This window comes from Dendronephthya gigantea, unplaced genomic scaffold (assembly GCF_004324835.1).
Source record: "Dendronephthya gigantea isolate DGI-Jeju-01 unplaced genomic scaffold, DenGig_1.0 000879F, whole genome shotgun sequence".
Lineage (NCBI taxonomy): Eukaryota > Metazoa > Cnidaria > Anthozoa > Malacalcyonacea > Nephtheidae > Dendronephthya > Dendronephthya gigantea.
In genome coordinates this window covers 7,357-19,837 of record NW_021163889.1, presented here as the reverse complement: position 1 = coordinate 19,837, position 12,481 = coordinate 7,357, and the positions used below count along the sequence as shown (strand labels likewise).

General features: G+C 41.7%; 1 protein-coding gene across 1 annotated transcript; it reads left to right on the top strand.

Annotated features, from left to right (window-relative positions):
• The first annotated feature begins 7,372 nt into the window (after positions 1–7,372).
• Positions 7,373–9,019, top strand: LOC114544621. Its single transcript, XM_028563205.1, has one exon. The coding sequence runs from the start codon at positions 7,373–7,375 to the stop codon at positions 9,017–9,019; it is 1,647 nt and encodes a 548-aa protein (XP_028419006.1).
• The last annotated feature ends 3,462 nt before the right edge of the window (positions 9,020–12,481 follow it).

The window sequence follows — 12,481 nt, the reverse complement described above, 5'->3', positions numbered from 1 at the left end:
CACATAAAAGACCACTATTAAGCAAACGTTGACGGAAAGATTTTTAATGATGCATTTGGTAAGTTTATTTTATTTTAATTAATAAACTCTACATTGTCACTGCTGTTACACTATGCAATTTTCTCGCAACTTTCAATGCAATTATAATTTTGAGGGATGTTTAATTTGTAAGAGTGTTCGAAATGTTAAAAAAACGTTAGCAGATCAAACGTCAGCGGATTTTATTTTCACTTTTCTTTCTTTCCCGGATTCTTGAACTTCAGCATGCGCTTTCTCTACAGTTGCAGTTTATATTGTCTTCAATCAAGACAGTTATACTTTTAGGTGCGATTGGTAACTCGATGATGGTATTAGGTCATCTTTGTTGGCTATACAGACTTTAGCTGCTCTAATCAAGGGATGGTATTAAACAACTCCAGTTTCACAAACTTTTAGGGCACATCGCGCGATTTGTCATCTTTTAGAATCACAACATCCCAAACGATCTGTTGGATACTTTTAACGGTTCTCTTAATCTGCTGATCTTTTTTCGCCATTGATTCATAAATTGATTTACTGTCGTTTGATGTGGTGGTAATAGTAGCTACCAATTTGTACGAACATATAGATTAGTGATGAGGGTGTTAACATGTTTGTCGTCGTACAAATAGGTTATAGGCGAAGTGACTTTATTCTTTTGTTTTGAGCAATTTGTTCCAGATGGTTGCAGACTTGCAGTTAAGAGATCTCGATTAACACAGTCCGCATTTCTTTAAACAATAGTCGTGTTCGTCCTTATTATTTTTCTAAGACAAATTTTCGTGCTACCAATCATGCTTTTCAAAAATCTCCTTGCCAGGGCGCTTTCTCGATTATGAAAGTCCATGTAATTCTCTTGTTCATCGAATACTGTTTTGGATCTCCTCCGACCTGACGATCCTTTTCACGTCTTGAGCAGTGGATTTGACAACGACAACAGTCTTGCATATTAGCAGCCGCGCCATGCGGAAAATCTTGAAAAGCTTGCAAAAACGACTTGTATAGATAAATTAGGCACTAGCTCTAGGATCATGATCGTGTCAAAGAACAAGTCGAAAGACGGACGTGAGCCTTGGCTTTCTCTGATTCGGGTTGCCCTCGATTCGTAGCAAAAAGTGGTCCGGCGAAATCGACTCCTGTATTTGTGAATAGCGGAGTAGCTAACTCGTCAAGCTGGTGGGGTAGGGGGCAGTTTGGGGAGTATTGAAACACATCCGTTCTAATTTCTTGCACTTTCTCTTCGCCCTCTAACTATCTAATACTCTCTCAAATTTTATTCAATTTCTCTGTGATTTCATTATGATAAACAACCCTATGATGATCCAAAATTACAAGATCCGTAAAGAGGTGTCTCGACGGAAGGAGTTTGGGCTGTTTCTCTGACAACGACAGAGACGATTTATCAATTTGACCACGAGAACGAATAACGTTGGCTGGGTTTCAAAACAACCCTAACTACTTGACCAACCGTAAGATATTCTTTGTTAAGATATCCCTCTTCCCCCACGTAAATGATCGATTTTATCCCAAAGCATCTCTGTTTAAACTGGTCCGCGGTAGGCTTCTGTGCTGTAGAAGGACACCTTATGTTGTAAATGAACTGCACGCACGGTGTCACTCTGACTTTGTCTTGCTGCTGTAGCATTAGCGTCGATCAAGTCTTCAACAATGTCACTTCTTGTCAATGCTCTCATAATTGAATACGGATTTGATTTCATCATTGCAGCATTTGCCCCGACATCTGATCCCCTAAGATCTGTATGTCCTGACACTGATGGCGATGTTTTCGAGAGGTACTTTAGGAATTCTCCTCCAGTCCACAATAGTGATTCGCCTCCCCGTTTTCTTTGTGCGGGGCAAAATTTCCACCTCTCTGACGGCGAGCTTTCGTATTTCATTTACGCGGTTCTGGACGTATACGAATCGGTGCATATGTAAATACGTTTCAGGAAACATCTGCATATACGAGATAGCCTTCTGGACTGAGCTTATCAAACGAGCCAGAACGGTGGCCCCAAGGAGTTCAAGGGGGGGGGGGGAGTTGATTAGCGTTTCTTGGGCGTGACTCTGGTTTTTAAGGCTACCAAAGCGAGTTCGATTTTTGCATCTTACACAGTTTGTAAGTATCGATACATAGGGGTTTTTTTGTTTGCAAGCGTCCAGTGATCTTCCAATCAAGAGATCATCCCAATTTGACCCGTCCATACATAAATCCTGAAAAAGTTTTTTATCAGATAGTAAACGGAGCCAGCAGACCTAATTGATCAAATTGATCAGATAATCACAACACCGGCGGAGTGCTTTGTTGCAGGAAGCATTTTGACGAAGTCCGTTAATTTACCTAAATCATACTAGAAAACATCGTTTTCAGTATCCCATGGTATTCCCAGGATATTAACCGATAAATGTTCAACTTCTGTTGATATGTTACTCCTTGATCGTTTTGCTCTGCAGTGTTTGGAAAGCAATCGCCAGTTAAATGATGGTCGGTTCCAAAAAACAAACTGTTGTTCGCTAGTTTCAACCTATTCAATGCCACACTCGTTCTCGAGGGGTTCCACGATCTGTGGTAACACCTCTTCACACGCTTTTGTATGTTGTTTCTTTCTGTACGAAGCCCGAATCCACCGTCTGTGATTATTTCTTTTGACATCTCGTAAATTTTGATTGTTTGATCATCCACCAAGGTAATTTATGCTGTATGATGGTATAGATACTTCAATCAGGATCCATCAAACAGAACTCACACTTTCGTTGTTTGTAATTAATGCGCCGATTTATCAGATCCTGATCTTTTGCAGTTCAGTCATCAATAACTCGCAAATGTTGCTGTTGCTTGAAGACATTCAGAATATTCTTTCATAAGTTCGGTCCTTCAACGGATTATGCGTCTGTCGTAGTCTATACTCATACACAGGATGAATACTCATTCGCGATCGGTCCCTTCAATGAAGAAAACGAGGATTTGAACTTGTCAAATCGTTGTAATTAAGTTTTTTGTTTTATGAACTGCATTTTCGAAAGCCCCACAAAATGTACGATTAATTCGTAACAACACCTTGAAGTTTGTACAAAGGCAGTTTCGAGGTCGAAAAGAACAGCGTTTTTCTTACAATCGAATTTGCGATGAATTTGTTGGCAATTGGCTGGTACATATATATACGTCTTCACATCCTCAGTCAGTTCTTATTTACTCGCTAAAGTCTACTTGATGACTCTCTTGCGCTAGCTCTTTCAATCAATTTTTATCCCAGTTATTTTACCCAAGTTTTTCAGATTCTGTAATTTGGCGCTCAATGTTGTCAACTCCGCACAAATTGTTTCTTTGCTGAGTCGTTCCCGTTTGCAACTAATTTATTCTGTAATTTCTTTGTAACTCCATGCATGATTTCTAGATCGAATTGGGCACCATGTAATAGACCTTTATACACAAAAAAAGAATTCAAAAGAAGACAAACAAAAATTAGGCAAATTAAAATCCTAGATATACAATGTAGTACACAGGCTTTTCAAAAGTCATATAGGTTCGATAAACGTTGTTCGTCAAAAGACCACCATGTTTTCACTGTAGAATGTTCCTACCTAAACTACTGTTCTTTTCACAAATAGCTAATTCGTTTCACTTTTTTTATTAATTAGTATAGGTATTAACGGGATTTTTGCTCGAACAATTTGAGATTAAGTGTCGGATACTTCATTTTACATTTGTATAACAGATCCGGAAGTCACGTGATAGAGCATGACTCGTGACACATGTGTGAAATATTGTGACCGAAGCGATTTATATCTGTGGATTTCTGTGAGATTTTTGTGATTAAAATTTGTTTAGAACTATCTAAAACCAGTCGATTTCAAACGTTTTCTACACTTGGCGACCCCGGCAGGATATAACGTGATTTTAGCTCGAACAAGAGCAAGAACCAAGGGGAAATCGACGGGTTTTTTTTTGAGTACTACAATAACAACAATAAGCATGGAAACAGCGAAGCAAGATCTAGCGACAAAGCTGACACAACTACGGATAACGAGAGATAAAACGAAAGAAATTGGATCAAGTGGAATGAAAAGTCGCATCGAGCGACAGAAGAATACATTGCAAGCGCTGGGAAATGCGGCTGAAAAGGCGAGAACAACACTGAAGAAATCATGATCGCCGGGGGGAGAAAATCGAGGACATTACAACATGGAACAAGGACGTGGAGGGCAAGATTGCAGTTGTCGATGAGGACATTGCTTATTTGTCAAATTGTTTAGATAAGGTTGAACAAGCAGAAATTGAGAAGGGTCAAAAACAACAAATTGAGTTTGAGCGAGAGCTTTTCGAACAAACTTCAACTCAAAGAATGGAATTAAAGAAGGCGGCCCCCCTGGAAAACCCAAGTACCGAGAAAGCCTTAACTGCGAAGCTTCCAAAGCTCAGCATTACTAAATTCAATGGAGAGTACATTGATTGGAACAGGTTTTGGAACCAATTCACTGAAGAGATTGACAAATCAGGTATGGCCCCCATTACTAAATTCTCTTACTTGAAAGAATTTATTGAACCGAGGGTGCGGAAGAGTATTGACGGGTTACCATTCACAGTCGAAGGCTATAATAGGGCAAAATCTATTCTTGAAGAGCGATATGGCAAGGAGAGTGAAATAGTAAAAGCTTATGTGAAGGATATTATTGATCTACCAACTGTCAGGGGGACTGACCCTGTACAAGTCCACCAGTTTTATGAACGGTTGGTGTATGATGTGCAATCCCTAGAGACAATGGGTAAACTAGAACGTGTGAATGGAAATGTACCACTTACTCTGGACAAATTGTCGGGCATTCGGAGTGATCTTGTCAGCCATGATGAAGAGTGGCAAGAGTGGGATTTTGTAAGGCTTTGTGAGGCACTACGGTCCTGGACACGTAGAAATCCCATAGAGAAAGAGGACAAGTATCGAAAGCGTAATACCAAAGCTTACAATACACAACACGTGAAGTGAGGGGGTGTGTCTACTGTGGGGAGCCTTCGCACAAGGGAATTCAATGTCAGCGGTTTACATCACCACAAGAAAGAAAGAAGATCTTAGCAGAGAAAAGGCTATGTTTTAATTGTACGGGGCCAAGGCATAGGGCATCTGACTGTAAGAGTACTACTGGTTGTCAATTGTGTTCCAAGCGTCACCATACTTCTATTTGTGAAACAAAGAAACCGGACGGTGAGAGTATGATGTCCACATGTGATGGTGACAAAGTTATTCACCCATAGTTGTGATAAAAGTGGACGGTGTTGAGTGTCGTGCCTTGGTAGACTCCGGAGCTGCGAGTTGTTATGCCTCATCAAAGTTGCTTGATTCATTGGGAAAGAAACCAACAGAAGTGAAATACAAGAAAGTGGAAATGCTCATGGCCTCAACCACAACAAGAATGGAGATACACAATTCAACTATCTCATCTAAATCAGGGGATTATGAGTTAGAGGTTGATCTAATCAAAGTTAATAAAGGTACACTGCTCGAAGTAGAGAACCCACAGTACAAGGATCTTATTGAGTCATATTCTCATTTGAAAGGTGTGAAAATGGATGACTATGACACTAAACCCTATCTACCAGTGCATGTAATACTGGGAGCCGGGGTTTTCGCAAAGATAAAGACAGATTCCAGACCTCGGATCGGGACGCAAGGTGACCCAGTTGCAGACATACCAAACTTGGGTGGTTTATTCTCTCACCAGGCGAAGAATCGGTTACTTCCCGGGTGCTTCTGACCCAAACCAGCCATGTTGAATATGATGAGTTGTGCCGACTTGATGTTTTGGGACTAGCTGATTCCCCACAGCAAGACCAGAAGGAAGTGTATGCTGAGTTCCGAGAGCAGCTGACCCGCAGCGAGGCAGGTTGGTATGAAACCGGGCTCCCGTGGAGGGGTAACCATCCTCCCCTACCAACTAATGAACAGGGTAGCTTGTGTCGTTGCGAAACCTGAAGCGAAAGTTGCAGAAATCTGGGCTGGATGAAGCGTATACCATGAAGATCGAAGAGCAGAAATCGGAAGGGGTCGTAGAACCAGCAAATGATCAAGCGAAAGGAGTGGAATTCTACATACCGCATAAACCCGTTGTAAAAGAGAATGCTGAGACAACCAAGCTCCGCATAGTGTACGATGCCAGCGCAAAAGCCCATCCAGATGCTGTCTCACTCAATGATTGTTTGAATCCTGGTCCTGTGTTGCAGAATAACATGTGGAATGTTCTGGTCAGGTCGAGAGCTCATCCGGTAGCAGTCAATGGAGATCTAAAGAAAGCATTCTTGCAAGTGCGGGTGAAAGAAGAGGACCGGGATGCCTTGAGGTTCCACTGGCAACCGGGAGAACATTCAGAACTTGAGACATTACGATTTACACGAGTTATGTTTGGGTTAACATCATCACCCTTCTTATTGGGCGGGGTGATGAACAGCATCTAGACAATTGGGAATCTCGTAAGCCAGAGGCTGTTGCAGAGTTGCGCAAGAGTCTTTACGTAGATGACCTCTTGAGTGGTGGAGCTACAGTGGAAAAGGCCCAGGAAGTCAAGCAGCAAGCAGTTGAGATTATGGAGGACGCTACATTTACTTTACATAAATGGCATTCGAATGAAGCTGAACTTGAGGACAATCCAGATTTGTCGGCCAGTGAGGAAGAAACGTTTGCCAAGCAACAATTGGGAACGCCTAACGGTGCGGAGTCGGGTTTGTTGGGTCTTGGCTGGAACAAGAAACGTGACGAGATAAGCATATCATTTCCTGAGGAGAAAGTCGAAGAAACGAACGTGGCGTGTTGGGCAAGCTTGCGAGCATATATGACCCCCTCGGACTCGTTTCCCCCCTTACCTTAGAAGGAAAACTGGTGTTCCGAGCCATTTGTGACCAGAAGCTTGGCTGGGACAAGCAGTTGCCGACCGAATTGAAACGTGCTTGGAAAAGGTGGGAACGACGGCTTCCCCTGCGAATTAATGTGCCAAGATCCTTGGCAGCATTCAAGGAACCGATTCAGTACATTCAGTTGCACGGTTTTGGCGATGCGAGTGGTGACGGCGTAGGAGCGACAGCGTTTGCAGTTGTAAGTCAAGAATCAGGGACTACACAACGACTCATCGCAGCCAAAGCGAGGTTGGCGAAAAAGGGGCTTACTATCCCCCGATTAGAATTGGTGGCAGCGCATATGGTGACAAACCTCCTTACCAATGTCAAGGATGCCCTGAAGGGTTTCCCTGTTACAGATATTTGTGGGTGGACGGACAGCTTGGTGGTTCTTCACTGGATAAGAGGTGCTGGTCAATACAAGCAGTTTGTTGAGAATCGCGTCAGGAAAATTCAAGCAAAATCAGAGATCAAATGGAGACACGTTCCTACGGAGGAAAACCCGGCGGATCTGGCGAGCAGGGTGGTGATGTTCAACACAAGGAACTGTGGTGGAATGGCCCTGAGTGGATGGCCAAGCCCGAAGTGTGGCCACGAGATATCGTTAGTCAGTCATCTGCAGAGAGCCAAGCAGAAGCAAGAGTAACCAGGGAGATTTTCGCAGTAGCTACAGAAACCAACCCAGACCAGCTAGATCTTATCCTTAAGGATCACGAACTGACTAAGGCAGTACGAGTAATTGCATGGATTGCGAGATTCATTTACAACTGCCGAAATCCCGACAACGTCATCCGAGGTCCACTAACTACTGATGAGCTAATGGCCCAGCATGAATTTTGGATCAAACGAGCGCAGCAAAGCAGCGACAACGAGGAAGATCGCCTACGACTTAACGTTCAACCAAATGAACAGGGGATTCTGCAGTGTCGAGGTCGTGTTCAAGGCGAATACCCGATTTATCTCCCAGATACTCATCCTTACACAAAGAAGTTGGTGCAACGAGAGCATTTGCGAACTCTTCATGGGGGAGTCCAGCTGACAATGACGAGCGTGAGAAAGGATTATTGGGTTCCGCGTTTGCGGAGACTTGTAAAAGGAACGGTGAAAGAATGCCATGGATGCCGAAGATTCCGAGCCCGAGCTGTGGCGGATCCCCCTCCTGGTAACTTGCCTGAAGATCGTACACAAGGGACATACCCATTCCAAGTTATTGGTGTAGATTACGCTGGGCCAATCCGTTATAAGAAACGAGCGAAAGTCGAAGGGAAAGCCTATATAGCTGTATACACCTGTTCTTTGTGTCGTGCGGTGTATCTAGATTTGATGGCATCTCTCGAAACACAAGAGTTTCTGTTGAGCCTAAAGAGATTCATTGCGAGGAAAGGGCGACCGAAAAAAATATACTCTGACAACGGGTCCACATTTGTTGGAGCGGCGAATTGGCTAAAGAAGGTGAACAACGATGAGAAATTCAATCAATACCTGGCAGATAACAAGATCGTCTGGCAGTTCAATCTGAGTCGCGCCCCTTGGTGGGGCGGACAGTTTGAGCGGATGGTTGGCCTCGTAAAGAATGCTCTACACAAAACCATTGGAAACGGTCTTCTATCCTGGAAAGAGCTCGAGGAGGTGTTGCTCGATATAGAAGTGTGTCTGAACGATAGACCATTGAGCTATGTGGAAGAAGATCTCCAATTTCCCATTCTCACACCGAATACCTTGATATTCCATCAAACCAATACCATACCAGAAGCACAACCACATCATTGCGAAGAGTTCGACCTAAGGAAGAGAGCGAAATACCTACGGAAATGCAAGGACGCGATGTGGAAGCGATGGTCGAATGAATACGTACGTGGTTTACGAGAGAGACACAACCTTATCCATAAAGTCAAGCAGTCCAAGTTATTAGTCGGAGATGTAGTGATTATAAAGAGTGAGGAGAAGAATCGGGAAAGTGGCCATTGGGAATTGTCACAGAGCTATTTCCAGGTCGAGACGGCGTGGTGCGGGCAGTTCGATTACGTGCTGGCAAAGGGTTTCTCGAGAGGCCAATTCAACACCTATATCCACTCGAATTGTCCGTCGACAGATCGAAGACGTCTCCACCCAGTGACTTGAACGCAAATGCGAGAGAATTCAGACCAAAGAGGCGAGGGGCAATCGCAGCTCGAGAGAGAATACGACAGGCGATGCAAGATGAAGAAGAGGACGAACTTTAAGCTCGAACTTTAGATACAATAGGGGTACTCATATCGAGCATGGACTCACATGTTAGAACAGTAGTTGTTGATGTTAACGATTTCAAATAGGGAAGTATCCTTAATAGGACATAAACCATTTCATAATTTATGAGGGGAGTGTGTCGGATACTTCATTTTACATTTGTATAACAGATCCGGAAGTCACGTGATAGAGCATGACTCGTGACACATGTGTGAAATATTGTGACCGAAGCGATTTATATCTGTGGATTTCTGTGAGATTTTTGTGATTAAAATTTGTTTAGAACTATCTAAAACCAGTCGATTTCAAACGTTTTCTACATAAGTAGGAATGATGTTTGAAAATTTTGCCAAAATTGGACGTGCCATCGACACGGTAGCTATCGATCACTATGCAAACATATACTATACACTGTTATACTTTAACTAAGTATTAGCTTTTTATCCTATTCGGATCGACTTATAAATAGAATGAGCAACGTATGAGCAACTTAAAATATAGTTCAATAATGCAATATCGCGGCGAACGTAACTTAAGTACTCTGAGTATACTGGCGAGTTTCGTGAGGAGAAGTGAAAATCATGTTGCGACAGACGTCTCGTTGGCTCATGCATTAATGCATCGGGAGGGCACTAAAACTTTGGATCCTTGGATCCCTAGATTATATATGTCTGAGCTCTCATCTCTTGAAAGGAGGTAATTTTGCAGTCCTTCTAACGTCATGGCTTTTAAATCAAATGTAGGGTCTCGCAATGCTCGCTTTCGTATTCTCGATGAACTTCCGCCTATTATTATTTGTTCCTCAATATCAAAATTAACATCTCCGAATTCACATGTTTCTGACATTGTTCTTAGCCTTGTATGGAATTGGTCTAAGGTCTCGTTGTTTCCTTGTGTTGCCTGTCTGAATTGATATACTTCGTACCTTCGATTCTTTTGGGGATCGAAATATGTCTTCAATTTTTGCTTCGCGACGTCGTAATCTGCGTCTGTTCCAGTCTCGGGGATTTCTTTGAAAATCTCTCGCACTCTAGGTCCGGCTTGGTATAGTAACAATGCTTGTTTTCTAGTTGGATCCGTAATGCCACTTGCTGTTAAATACATCTCAAAGTCTGCTTGCCAATTGTTCCATCTTGTGGCTAAACTTGTGGCCAATTTTTGCATCTGGGGAAAATTCTGGCATAGGATTTATCGTTACAGATTGCATGATCTATATAGGCGGTTGTTGTTGCGGTTGATCTAGCTCTTCGGCCATCGTTCAAGTATTATTATCCCATCCTCGTCGCCAATATAATGTTCTTTTATACATCGTATAATAGATATATATTTTATTCGCTCCTTTCGCTTCGGCTTCTTGTCAACAACAACTCTATCATAATCGCTATATTTAGAATAATCTTAATTCCCATGTGGGCGTGTCCTTTATGCTTGCTAACATTACTATATTCAGGTTAATCTTTCCATCAAGAATAGAATGGGATGTTTATTACCATTTGCGTTCAAGCTTGCGGCGTGCGATTTTAAAACGTACGTTTCACGTTTCAAAACGTACGTTTGCCATTTCAAAACGTACGTTTGCCGTTTCAAAACGTACGTTTGCCGTTTCAAAACGTACGTTTTGTTACGCCCCCTGTCATGTTTGGGGGTTATTTGTAAATACGGTTTTAAAATACTGAATGCAGCTATTTGAAAAAAGAAAACTACGCCTATATAGGTTTACTTTTCTCACAGAGTAAGGTTCCATTTGTAATTGTTATAAAACACTTTCGCAAGCGTTACAAATGTAATAAACCTATTTTTGGATATTAGCTAAGTTCGTTTGAACTTCAAAAACATGTCAATTTCATCGCCTAAACATGACAGGGGGCGTAACAAAACGTACGTTTTGAAATGGCAAACGTACGTTTTGAAACGTGAAACGTACGTTTTAAAATCGCACGCCGCAAGCTTGAACGCAAATGGTAATATCAAGGGGAATGTTCTTCATGTTTAATTTAAATTTTTGTACTAGTAGTATGCAGAAAGACGCAGATGTTTATCAGGCTGGGATTTGTTGACTTTCTGCATAATACATAATTACTCCGGCGTCAGCGACGGAGTTGAAAATTCGCCTCGGTTTTGTTTTTTTTTGTTGTTTTTTTATTTTTCGTCGTCGCAAGTCTGAAATGGCGCGAAACATTCTAGTATTTGAAATGTGTATGTAATCGTATTTATCTACGTCCCAGTCTTATCTCCCAAGAGTTGTGGTGTACAGCTTTGGCTAATTTTCCGATGCGCGATTCGATTTCGCTCGCATGATACGGCAATTCCTCCAAGAGGAACAAATAAACCGTTGTTTTCATGCTGTTCGATTAAGTTTAGATTGAATTGGGGTCAGAATATATTTAATACATGTAGATTCTGGTCCTATTTTAATAATATCACTGCTATTTCGCCGTTTAACAAGATGATGTGGTCGTGTATGGGCGCGTTGACACGTCGTAGTTTGCACAGGATTGAAGATTTAATATAACTATATAAGCGCGAATTCCAAAGGCAAAGTGTAAGACAAAGCGAATGTATCATGCGGTTTATTAGTGCAAAGTTTGAGAAACTTTGCAGTATTGTGATGAGTGGCGAAAATTCAAACGGCGAGTCAGTAAGTCAGACAGTCAGTCAGTCAGTCAGTCGTAGTGTAAACTTTACGGGGGGTAAGTTGATTTATGCGTATAGTAACTTTTTGTATATGATCAGTAATTTAAAGTTTTTAAATCAGTTTAACTTGCCTTATTTATTAATGCACTATATCCCTTTTGGAAAGTTCACGAAAATATTGAGGGATTTTGACGGTTACTGTAAATTTTGAAGCATTGCTTTTCCGCGGTTTGGGTTTTGTTTTAAAGGGATTTGCGTAGAATTACCCCCCGGAACACCCGATTTTTTTCTTATACGTCGCAACTGCGCATGTGCTTTCGAGACTTGAACATTATTCAGTGTAAGGGATCTATCAATACATAAACAACACAGCGTTGTTTCTTCCTAACCTCTTAGCTCTATTTATGGAATAAACCTTCCAAATTATATTTGTGTGGAATTGAACGCTCGTAATTCATAACATAAGTTGATAAATTGCGTAGATTCTCAAAGAATTGCTCGATTTTTACGCCCGGAATGTTTTGAAGCAATGTTCGTCGCTCCTCGTTTCTTTACATCGCGAATGTATATTATGTCGATAGCAAGTCGATAGCTGATATTCTGCATACAGTACATACTACATAAATGATACTATACAAAACGGACATTTTGTGCAGTAATCAAATCATTTTGGCGGTATACAGTATTGATTATAAGTATATTGTTTTGTATCGATTTACGCGT

Bases quoted from the DNA above. Each gene is read 5' to 3' on its own strand.
- LOC114544621 (XM_028563205.1), top strand. From the start codon at position 7,373: ATGGAGACACGTTCCTACGGAGGAAAACCCGGCGGATCTGGCGAGCAG.